Source organism: Amphibalanus amphitrite, unplaced genomic scaffold (assembly GCF_019059575.1).
Source record: "Amphibalanus amphitrite isolate SeventyFive unplaced genomic scaffold, NRLGWU_Aamphi_draft 000001F_arrow, whole genome shotgun sequence".
Lineage (NCBI taxonomy): Eukaryota > Metazoa > Arthropoda > Thecostraca > Balanomorpha > Balanidae > Amphibalanus > Amphibalanus amphitrite.
In genome coordinates this window covers 2,709,615-2,722,074 of record NW_024881499.1, presented here as the reverse complement: position 1 = coordinate 2,722,074, position 12,460 = coordinate 2,709,615, and the positions used below count along the sequence as shown (strand labels likewise).

The 12,460-nt window shown below is 53.3% G+C and overlaps 2 protein-coding genes across 5 annotated transcripts in view; one reads left to right on the top strand and one right to left on the bottom strand.

Moving 5' to 3' along the window:
• Positions 1-12,460, bottom strand: part of LOC122390465 (kinesin-like protein unc-104) — a 186,145-nt gene that overhangs the window by 165,053 nt on the left and 8,632 nt on the right. The window lies entirely within an intron of this gene.
• LOC122391808 lies at positions 5,151-11,251 on the top strand. The gene is made up of 6 exons (XM_043386114.1): positions 5,151-6,643; positions 7,035-7,282; positions 7,591-8,035; positions 8,487-8,751; positions 8,799-9,931; positions 10,321-11,251. The coding sequence occupies exons 1-6, from the start codon at positions 5,151-5,153 to the stop codon at positions 11,249-11,251; spliced, it is 4,515 nt and encodes a 1,504-aa protein (XP_043242049.1).

The following is a 12,460-nucleotide window of genomic DNA, read 5'->3' as shown; positions in this document are numbered from 1 at the left end:
TGTGAAGACACTTCTAAAATTGCCTGTAGAAATATTGAAGGCAAAAGTTCAACTTTTTCACAAGACTGATGTCTATAAACCTACTCAATGTGTGACAACTCAGCTGGCATTTCGTCGCCTACAGCCCAGCTTTCCCTAGTGACCGATAGAGGCGCTGCTATCGATGTCCGCCCGTGCCGCCTAACGCAGTATGCAATCAGGTGTTTGATAGTTCTGCCATCTAGCACGTAAAAGGAAAGGTGGGGCGGCGGACACGACATTGCGGTACAGTATGCACTCAGGCGGCTTTATTCGCCAGCACCGTCATTGCGGTACAGTATGCAATCAGGCGTTTGATGGCTGTGCCATCTAGCGCGAAACAGGAAAGGTGGGGTGGCCACGCAATGGATAGTAGCCGGTTCACGACGGCCATCTGGTAAGTACAAATTTGATGCAGGTTTGGTGCGATTAGGTTCAGTGTGTTTCTTAGGAGCTATCCGCTAGGGGTTACATTAAAGGAAATAGTTCACTTTTAACATGGGGTTTTGAGCTGGAATAGCAGTTTCGTAGCTTGAGCTGAGACTAGCACAAATCAGGAGCTTTTACGGCTCAACGATCACCCTAGACAAAGAAATTCCATTTCTCGTTCCGAAAAGAGTGCCTTGTAGAGGAATGCGTGCCTTGCACAGGAATGCAGCCACGTCATCGTCAGCCAATCAGCGTGCTGCTTACAGCCAATGCAGTATTCGTAGGTTTGAGCTACGCAATATGATTGGTCAATGCGTAATAAGCTTCCGCGTCAATCATTATTTTACATAGAATATAGTTCGCCCTATATTAAAATAAAGAAAATAATTGTTTTTACAAAAAGGTTTTATTTTATTTCATGATTATTTTGAGCATAAAAAATCATAAATCAATAGCAAAATACTGATTTCAGGAAAGTGGACTGTTTCCTTTAATTGCTTATAGCTGTTCCTGCTTTTTCATAGTATCAGACATTATTATCGATCAACCCTATTACTGGTGGAGGGGGGGGGGGGGGGCATCGGCCCCCACCTGTAGTATTTTTGCTGTCGATGGAAAATCGCCTTAGGGGTTCGAAATTTGGCGACTTTTCCTTAGCTAGAGGCGTATCCAGGATCAGTTTCTCGGGGGTAAATCTGGTCACACAATAATTTCAAAACAAACGTGTCCATCTGTATGTGTGCATATGCCCTAGAGACAGTATTGCGGTACAGTGTGCTTTCAGGCGGTGATACGGCAGACGCGGCACTGCGGCACAGCGTCCATTCAGGCGCTTGACGCTCCTGCCATCTAGCGAGTAAAAAGGAATGTTTGGGCGGCTATGCCAGCCGCACTTATTGGGTAGGTATGCGCACTCGATTACCTACCTGGCAATCTTCAAGAGAACAACCTTTCACCATTTACAGCATTAATAATATCCATGATATTGAACAAACGGATGTGATAGAATACAATTAGAGTAGTTTACAGTGCTCATGTTAAGAACGTAGGTATGTTATGTTACGACTTACTGGTGGTTATAGGAATGCACTAGAGTAAGGTGGGAATAGAACCTATGAGTAGGGTATGGGTAAGGTGTAGGTAGCGTATAGGTAGGGTAGGACATGTATATGGGTAGAATAGCGCTTTTTTGCGGCGTTCCCGATTGGCGGCGGGCGGGCGGGCGATGTGGGCGATTTTCATTTTTTGTGGCGTTTGCGGTTGGCGGCGGGCGGGCGGGCGCGCGATGCGGGCGGTTTTCATTTTTTCGAGGCGTTTGCGGTTGGCGGCGGTCGGGCGGGTGGTTTTCATTGTTTGCGGCGTTTGTAGTTGGCGGCGGGCGGGCGTGCGATGCGGGCGGTTTTTTTGCGGCGTTTGTGGTTGGCGGCGGGCGGGCGTGCGATGCGGGCGGTTTTTATTGTTTGCGGCGTTTGCGGTTGGCGGCGGGCGGGCGCGCGATGCGGGTTTTTTTTTATTTTTTTGCGGCGTTTGCGGCGTTGTTTGCGGTTGGAGGCGGTCATTTTTACTTTTGCGGCGTTTGCTGTTGGCGGCGGGCGGGCGGGCGCACGATGCGGGCGGTTTTCATTTTTTTCGAGGCGTTTGCGGTTGGCGGCGGTCGGGCGGGCGTTTTTTATTTTTTGCGGCGTTTGTGGTTGGCGGCGGGCGGGCGTGCGATGCGGGCGGTTTTTATTTTTTGCGGCGTTTGTGGTTGGCGGCGAGCGGGCGTGCGATGCGGGCGGTTTTTATTTTTTGCGGCGTTTGCGGTTGGCGGCGGGCGGGCGCACGATGCGGGCGGTTTTTGCGGCGTTTGCGGTGTTGTTTGCGGTTGGAGGCGGTCGTTTTTATTTTTGCGGCGTTTGCGGTTGGCGGCGGGCGGGCGTGTTTTTTTAAATAATTCAATATCCAAACCTTTGGATTCGTAGTGCTCCTCGAAAAGCCATCCCTACCTACTATACAATTAAGAGAAGTAACTACCAAACACCACCCTACTTATATAAACATAAAAGTTTTGACAACCCAACTAATGGCCCCATCAACAGTATCTATACAAACGTACAGTTACCGCGTAAACCTGTATTCTAGTCTTACTTAATAAATTTTAAGTTGTCTGTCTGTCCGTCAGCCTTATGTGTCTTCTTGCGCCGGCACGGCGCCGCGTAGCGACGTGAAATTTATTGGGCAAAAACTTTGGGTGGGGCGGACCATCGTATCAAAAGATGGGCGCAATCGGACCAGGGGTGCGGCGTCAGCGCGTGAATCTCTGCCCCAGGCTGGCCGAGGCCGGCGCCGAGCAGAGAGCACGCGCTCTAAGCTCATTTTCTTCGCTTGCCAAACTGAGTGAAAACGATGAGAGCCAGCTCGGGAATTCAACTCTGTGGATTTAAAGAATACAGGTTTTCGATTAGCATCAGGTATAGGCGCAGGTACAGGTATTAGGTTCGGTTTCACCAGTAAATAAAATAAATTTATTACCGAGCGAGCGAAGCGAGCAAACTTTCGGATCTGCAGCGCTCATCGAAAAGCGCATATACATCCATACCATAATTCAGTTAAATGAAGTAACAAACAAACTTAACCCTACTGACATGAACATACAAGTTTTATCAACCAAACTAATAATCCCCTTAATAAACATATATCTCGAATCTATACAGTTATCGTGTAAACCTGTATTCTAGGCCGGCCGGCCGTGGTCACGCTTTTGCGAGGCTTATATCTCAGCAACCACTTGACCGATTTACATGCGGTAATTTTTGTAGGGTAGCTTCATTCTTTCTACCAAGTATTGGACTATTCCCGATGTACGTGGGTGACCACTTATGCACGTGCCACGTGCAAAACGAAGAGGTGTTGGTTTTGCAACAATTGCAATATCTCGGTAACTACTGGGCCGATTGCGCTGAAAGTTGGCATGTAGTCTTACTTAATAATGTGTCTCAATGCTTCTAAATCCTCTGCCGCTCATTCTCCGTCACTATCCACCCTAATCTGTGTTTTCATTTAAGAGTAGCGAACCAACTTTCAACACGGCATTGCCGTACAGTATGCACTCAGGCGGCTATAACCGCCAGAAGCGACATTGCGGTACAGTATGCAATCAGGCGTTTGATAGTTCTGCCATCTAGCGCGTAAAAGGAAAGGCTGGGCGGCGGACACGACATTGCGGTACAGTATGCACTCAGGCGGCTTTATTCGCCAGCACCGTCATTGCGGTACAGTATGCAATCAGGCGTTTGATGGCTCTGCCATCTAGCGCGAAACAGGAAAGGTGGGGTGGCCACGCAATGGATAGTAGCCAGTTCACGACGGCCATCTGGTAAGTACAAATTTGGTGCAGATTTCGTGCGATTAGGTTCAGTGTGTTTCTTAGCAGCTATCAGCTAGGGTTACATTAATTGCTTATAGCTATTCCTGCTTTTTCATAGTATCAGACATTATTATCGATCAACCCTATTACTGGTCGGGGGGGGGGGGGGGGGCATCGGCCCCCACCTGTAGTATCTTTGCTGTCGATGGAAAATCGCCTTAGGGGTTCAAAATTTGGCGACTTTTCCTTAGCTAGAGGCGTATCCAGGATCAGTTTGTCGGGGGTAAATCTGGTCCGGCTTTGACTGCAGTGGCGAAACCAGGGGGGGGGGGCAAAATGGGCATTTGCCCCCCAAACGGCATGATTTTAACATTACGCCTACGGACGATGCATGGAAAGAATTGATAAATTGTTATGGTTTGACCCCCAAAACTCTGAGCTGGATCCGCCTCTGTTTGACTGTTCCGACACTTTCCGCTAAGCAGCGACTTACTTAGGTTTGTACTGGTGAGCAGTGGTTCCAGTTGGTCCTTTGTCATCTAAAAAGTGTTTTAAAGCCTTTCATGGTGTCCAGTGCATATCATAGTTCAAAATCGAACAATAAGAAAAGCCACTCTGTGCATTAAACAGTGACGCCGTCTCGTAGCGCTCCTCTGGATGGAGTCCCTTATCCGTATTGCTTGCTTCTTCAGGCGCAAAAATAAGGAACATGATATAGGCAATTTTGTTATATACCTAAGGAATAAAGAAATAAAAAACAGAAATTAAGAATTACATTATAACCAAAATATGAACAATTTACCTACTAATCGCATAGTACTGTATTAATATTTACAATAAAGATAGCATATTGTAAATACATAAAATATGTAAACAAAAGTACGTAATAACAATAATTATAATAATAAAATATTAAGAAATATTCATATGAAAATTAAACAAGTGATAATATTTTGTTAATTTTGCGATTTCGTTTTCTGGAGGATCAATAAATGCCAATGGCAGTAATCACAAACAAATCATCCAATTCAGAGGAACCGGTGGGTAAATAACACAAATCACCTGATTCCGAGGATGCTTGGGGAAAAATAAGGAAAGGATTGCAACAATATGCCTATCTTTTTATTTCCTATTTAGACGTATTATGCGCATTTGCCGGCGCATTTGCCGCTTTGCAAATTTTTGTTTACATTTCGCGTCCTTTAGTGACAATCGGTGTAGACGGTGATACTCGAGACAGCTTCCGTTGTTTTATTACCGCCATGAGACTTTTGTGTATATAGTGTTATTTGTTGTGCAGTGCTTTGTAGTTTAGGTGTGTATTTGTGTGACTTTGTGTGCGTGAGAACGTTTGGAGATGCCTCGCCGTGCGGGCCAAGCGGCTCGCGAGGCGAACGCCGCTGCCCAGCGCCGTCGCCGTGAACGGCTCGCTCAGGCGCGGCGCGAGGCCGAGGCATTAAGGAATGCCGAGCGTCACCGTGAGCGTCGTGCTGGCCTGGCTGAGGAGGAGCTCGAGGCGGCCCGAGAGGCAGATCGCGAGCGGGTCCGGGAACGTCGCCACCGAGAGGAGGAGGAGCAGAGGGATGCTCGGCGCGCCGCTGACGCCGCGGCCCACCGCGATCGTCGAGCGCGAGAGGACCGCGCCAGCCGCGCCGCCTGTGACGCCGACGCCGTACTGTCCGGGCGCCAGCAGGTCGCCGTGCTCGACGTAGGACGCCGCGAGGTGGAGTGCCTTCACTGCCGCGCACTGCTGTGGAGGGCAGAGCGCGCCACGCTGTGCTGCTCCGGCGGTAAGGTGCAGCTGGAGCCCGTACCACCGCCACCGCCGAGGCTGCGCGCGCTATGGACGGACGACGACCCGACTGCCCAGACCTTCCGCAAACACGCCCGCCGTTTAAACACGGCTCTGTCGCTGGCGTCGCTAATGACGCGCGAGGTGCAGCAGCCGGGCGGAGGCTTCTCGCCGTCAGTGGTGATACAGGGCCGGCTGTATCACCGGATTGGACCGCTCCGTGCCAGGGACGGCGAGGAGCCTGCCTTCGCACAGATTTATGTCAACGATCCCGAGTGCGACGACCCGGCGGCCGAGGCTGCCCAGCGCCTTGGCCACGTTCCGTTGCCTCGCAGCACCCGCGAGCCGGAGCGGGCACGGCTCTTAGCGCTACTCGAGGAGCTCCAGGTCCTCCTCCGGCAGGTCAACCCCTACGTACAGGACTTCATACACGCCGCCGAGCTGCCAGAGGAGGAGGTGCAGCATCAGCGCCTGGTGGTGAGCGCCGACGCTCGACCCGCCGACCAGCACCCCCGCCGGTACAACCGCGCGGAGGGGTTCCGCGAGGTGTCCATCCTTATGGACGAGGAGCCCGTCCACCAGGATATAGTGCTGCGGCGGCGCGCTGGTGCTGAAGGCCCGGTGCTTCAGACCATCAACGAGACGCACCGGGCCTTCGAAGCCCTTCACTTCATCCTGCTGCTCCCGTGGGGCACCGACGGGTGGCAGCCAGCTCTGCGGCAGGCCGAGCGGAACGGGCGCGGCGACGTGCGGGCGCTGACGCTCCTGCAGTTTTACGCCCACCGGCTGCAGGAGCGTCCCGGCGTCGACGACAGTCTCCACCGCGCAGGGCGACTCTTCCAGGAGTTCGCCTGCATGGCCTTTGCGCGTGTGGAGACTCAGCGTCTCCTCTTCCTGGCTTGCCACCAGACCGCCATCAGAGCCGAGCTCTACCAGCGGCTCCAGGACGCAGTGCCGGCCGACGGCGCCCTGGAGGAGCGCGGTGACGGAGACCGCCTCGGACGGCGGATTATCCTACCGGCCAGCTTTGCTGGCGGCCCGCGCTACTACCAGCGCCGGTGAGTAAAAACACATTGCATATAAGTGACCAATTACATGATCATTCAGGCGTAAAAACATATCAAACTTACCGGTATTATATTGCTGTTTTCTTTTGCGCATGGAACGGAATTGCCCTCATTTATTCGTCGTAAAAGGCAGTTCAGTAAAAAATGAGCTCGGTATTTGGCGATAGCGATTTGGAATATTGGTCTCATTTACATTAACTTTTACTACTTTCGAATGCTAATCACATCATCATCACCGACGAATTTCAATTCGTACGTTTCCCACCAGTAGTATGTCATTCGGAAATGGGTGTTGCGTCTGATTTAATATCACAAACGAACTATTTACATGTCATGCCATACAAACACTGTTGGCTAACGTTTTCATCGTCTTTGTCTACAGCTATCAGGATGCCATGGCTATCGTCCGTGTGCACGGCCGCCCGACCTTCTTCATCACGTTCACGTGCAACCCCGGCTGGCCTGAGATCCAGCAGGCCCTCATCGGCGGCCAAGATGCCCAGTCCCGTCCGGACCTGGTGGCGCGCGTCTTTCAGCTGAAGCTGAAGTCCCTGCTCCAGGAACTCACCACACACGGCATCTTCGGCCGTACTGTGGCGATGCTCATGGTCATCGAGTTTCAAAAGCGGGGTAAGCATCTACATACATGTTTATTATGTTTTTACTGTTTTGTGACATATTGGCAGTAGCGTTTTTGATGAAATATGTCATAGCTGTTAAAACCAGCTTTAGTGTGATGTAATGTAAAAATGAAATGTTTTTTTTTTTTACCATATCTTTCCTCCTTTCAAAATATATACTGAGCCAAATTTTTATTTTTTTTTGTGTTTTTAAACAGGTAACCCAGCTTTCATCAAAAGCACTATCCAAAAGAACACATTTGGATGCAGCACGCAATGCTTCTGTTTGCTGACTGTTGTCTATCTTCACTGCTTCAGGCCTACCACACAGCCACATCCTGATCATCGTCCGGCCAGAGGATCGGCCGAGGACCGGCGAGGACGTGGACGCCGTGATATCAGCGGAACTGCCGGACCCGACCCAGTCGGAGCAGGCGCGCCGGCTGCACGACATCGTCGTGCGGTCGATGGTCCACCGGGAGTGCGGCGCCGCCAACCCGACGGCCGCCTGCATGGAGGGCGGCCGATGCTCGAAGGGATTTCCCAAACCGTACGCGGCGGCTACCGAATGGCGGGACGACCACCCCTATCCGGTGTATCGGCGGCGGGCGGCAGCCGACGGCGGCCAAGAGACGGTGCGGGACGGCCGCACCATCACCAATCAGTGGGTCGTGCCGTTCTGCCCGTATCTCTCGCTGCGGTACGACGCACACGTGAACGTCGAAGTTTGCTGCAGCGTCCAGTCGGTTAAATACCTGTTCAGGTAATTACATTCAGAGTGTAATATGCTTGACGACAATGTCACGGTCTTTACTTTCCGAACGCACTTGATTGCGCACGTGATGATGAACTTAACATGTGCATTTCTCGCATGATTTATGCATTGATTTTATGCATTGATAAGTATGCATTGATATGTTATATTAATGTCGAATTTGAATTAAACCTCTTTCCTTGAATGGCAGCGGTCCAGTGTCTTGCAGTGTGATTCAGGCACAAATGTGATCTGAACTGAGCGACCGTTTGACTCAATTGACCGCTCTAACCCGGACTAACTGCTGACCCAGCTGAGCAGCTGTGCCCCACGTTGACACAGTGTGACACGGACAGAATAAATGTTTCCCCACCAGCTCCCGTGACACGGACTCAACTCCTCTGCGACCCCGGGATGTGTGCACATAGCAGATTGTATCACATTTACCGAATATTTTCAGGTATATCTATAAAGGCCCCGACCGCCAAATGGTGCGGGCCGCGGACCTGGTCGGCGCCGACGACGAGATCGCCGCCTACCAGGACCTGAGGTCCATCGGGGCCAGTGAGGCCTGCTGGCGCCTCTTCGACACGCCGCTCAGCCAGCGACAGCCCAACGTGGTGGCACTTCAGGTGCATCTGCCCGACCACCAGCTCGTCTTCTTTGAGCCTGGGCAGGAGAGGCAGGCCGCCGAGGCCGCCCGGCGCACGCACCTGACAGCGTGGGCCCGTGGCTCGAATACAACCGCGACTCGGCCGCCACCGACCCCCAGTGCCGGCAGCTGCTCTACCCGGACTTCCCGTCGGCATACACCTGGCAGGCCGGCCAGAAGGTGTGGCGTAAGAGGAGACAGCGACAGGCGACGGAGGCCATCGGCCGTGTTGTGAGCCTGTCACCTCGCCACGGAGACGTCTTTTTTCTCCGTGTGCTTCTGCACCACGTCGCGGGGGCCGTGTCGTTCGAAGAGCTGCGGACGGTGAATGGCGTGATCTGCGCCACTTACCGTGAGGCGTGCGGCCTCCGCGGCCTCCTGCGCGACGACCAGGAGTGGGAGGTGACCATGGAGGACGCTGCCCACACCCAGCTGCCGTGCCAGCTCCGCCGGCTCTTCACCGTCCTCCTTCTCTTTTGTACGCCGGCGGACACGCTGCAGCTATTCCGGCGTCATGTGGAGGCGATGGCGGAAGATTTTGTTTTCCGCCACCCTGGCCTGCCGGACGACCTGCGCGCCCCGCTGGTGCTCGTACACCTGGAGCGTCAGCTGCAGCAGGCCGGCAAGGAGCTGCACGACTTCGGTCTGCCGGAGGTCACGCCCGAGCAGCGCGCCCGCGCTGCCGAGCTGGAGCAGGCTGCCGAGCTGCGCCGGCTGCCGCGCATTATCCAGGAGGAGCTGGATCACGACGTCGGCGAGCTCCAGGATCGGCTGGCAGTTCAGCTGCCGACACTCCTGCCGTCCCAGCGGGCCATCTTCGATCGGGTCCTGGCGGCCGTCGATGAGCACCGTCCGCTGGCCGTATTTGTGGACGCCGCCGGCGGCACCGGGAAGACCTACGTCTTCAACGCGCTGCTGGCGGCGGTTCGGTCGCGCGGCATGGTGGCGCTCGCCGTCGCCTACAGCGGCATCGCTGCCACGCTCCTGGAGGGAGGCCGCACCTACCACTCCCGTTTTAAGGCGCCGCTGCTGATCAACGAGACGTCCACGTGCGCCATCAGCGCGCAGAGCCCGCTGGCGGACCTCATCCGGCGGACGGCGCTCATCGTGTGGGACGAGGCGCCCATGGCCCATCGTCACCACCTGGAGGCCTTCGACAGGACGTTGCGTGACGTCACCGGTAGCGACGAGCCGTTCGGCGGCAAAGTCCTCGTGCTCGGTGGGGACTTCCGACAAATTCTCCCCGTCATAAGGTGAGTTTTTTCTTCAATAATCGTCCGTTTGATCTCACCGTTAGTGTTACATCCTAATTGAATCATAATTTGCAAATACAAGTGCTTACTATTTTCGTTTATTCTGTTATTTGAGAAATGAAATGTTCACTGTTTTCGTTGATACTCTGAGTGCATTACCAAAGATGTTCATACCACTGACAAGTGTAACCCATTTCAGTTAAAGTTGCGTCATTCCATTACGCTATCATTGTGTGAAACATGTTCCTGCAACAATTAGTAAGTGCAGGCAACCCTTAATCGTACTGAAACTGAAGAAATATGGACATAATATGCCTGTATAACTAGCCAGTTACTGTTGAGCGGCTGCAGTTTTGCTTCATATAAATCAATGTCGTTTTCTGTTTCAGGCACGGCACCCGCGCCCAGGTGGCCGGTGCCTGTCTCCGGCGGTCGCCACTGTGGCGGTACTTTGTGGTCGCGCCACTACGCGACAACATGCGCGCACGTCTGGCGGCCGGAGCGGACGGCGAGGAGCTGCAGGCGTTCTGCAACTGGCTCCTGGAGCTGGGCGAGGGTCGGCTGCCTGGGCCCGAGGACGGCTTTGTGCAGCTCCCGCCTCAGCTGGTCATGGACGCTGATGTCGCCGCCGTCATCGACTGGACGTTCGGTGGCCTGGAGGAGCACCACGCCGACCGCCAGTGGATGGCTTCCCGGGCGATTCTGGCGCCCCGTAACACGCGCGTGGATGAGCTGAACGCCGCCGTCACCGAGCGGTTTCCGGGCGAGGCCGTCCACCTGCTCAGTGCCGACAGCCTGGGGGCTCAGGATGAGGGTGAGCTGGACATCCCGCAAGAGTACCTCAACACTCTGAGTGCTCCCGGCTTCCCGCCGCACCGTCTAGTGGTGAAACAAGGGATGCCGCTCGTCCTGCTGCGCAACCTGGCCGCTACCGACGGCCTGTGCAATGGGACGCGGCTGATCGCCGGCCGAGTGGTGAGCCCGCGCCTGCTCGAGGCCACCATCGCGTGCGGAAAGCACGCCGGACGGCGAGTCTTCATCCCGCGCCTGCCGCTGCACCCGCCCGAGGACGCCTTCCCGTTCCACTGGGAGCGGCGTCAGTTCCCTGTCCGCCCGGCCTTCGCCCTAACTATCAATAAGGCGCAGGGTCAGACACTCGGCAGGGTGGCTGTTTTCTTGGAGGAGCCGCCCTTCAGCCACGGCCAACTGTACGTGGCGGCCTCGCGCGTCGGCCGGCCAGATGACCTGCGCTTCGCCCTGCCGGCCGGCAGCCAGGGCGCCACCCGTAACGTGGTTTACGGCGAGGTGCTCGGCGACTAGCCGTGCCCACGACGGCGATGGCGACAACCACGACAACGACAACGAGCTCAGGTTGTTTACCCGCAGGCATCGGTGAGCTTTGCACTACCTGTTGGGATTTCTCCTGTAAAAAAGAAATGCAGTCCGATGTGGCAGCCTCCACGCGGCGGGCTGTGGATGATACTAATAGCCACACAAAGCTAACGGTGAGTGGTAAGTATTAAATCATGATGAATTGAAGAGGTGTCTATTTTCTGCGAATTCATACGGTTTCCTCAATGTCTTTCTTATTTGCAATCGTTGTGGTGCTGTGAAGGTAAACAATGTTTTGAAACCCACCAAGCTATAGAAAGCCCAAAACTGTACAAAAGGAAGCATTACGTGATAATACATTGGTTATATTTGCACAAATCACACTTAAAACAAAAATAATTTCAAAACAAACGTGTTCATCTGTATGTGTGCATATGCCCTAGAGACAGTATTGCGGTACAGTGTGCATTCAGGCGGTGATAAGGCAGACGCGGCACTGCGGCACAGCGTCCATTCAGGCGCTTGACGCTCCTGCCATCTAGCGAGTAAAAAGGAATGTTTGGGCGGCTATGCGAGCCGCACTTATTGGGTAGGTATGCGCACTCGATTACCTACCTGGCAATCTTCAAGAGAACAAACCTTTCACCATTAAAAGCATTAATAATATCCATGATATTGAACAAACGAATGTGATAGAATACAATTAGAGTAGTTTACATTGCTCATGTTAACCCTCGCATGTGTAGGGGGGGGTCGGATGGACCCCCCCCATGGTTTTTCGCGAATAACTCGCGTAAAAAGCGGCCGATCGCGACGAAACTTTCAGTACCCTCGCATTGATCAATTTTACACCTACCCTGAAAATTTCATGACCCTGACCCAAATGACCTTTGACCTGTGACCTCTTTTCCGAGACCATGTTTGGCCGGAATCGCGATTTCGCGTATGTCGGCTCGCACTAGCCGCGTGTTTGCAAGCTTTTCGTGGTTTCAAACGTTCAAACATGTGATTTTATGTTACTCCCGTGTGTGTCAAGGTCACCTGAAGGTCAGGTCAGGTCATTGACCTTTGGTGACCTCGGGTGACCTCGGGTCACTTTTTCGAGTTTTACATGTTTCTAGGCTAGTTTTTGGAGCTGAATTCGAATTTAGCAACCATTTGAACATTTACGAAGTAGTTTTGGTGACTTCGTAACAT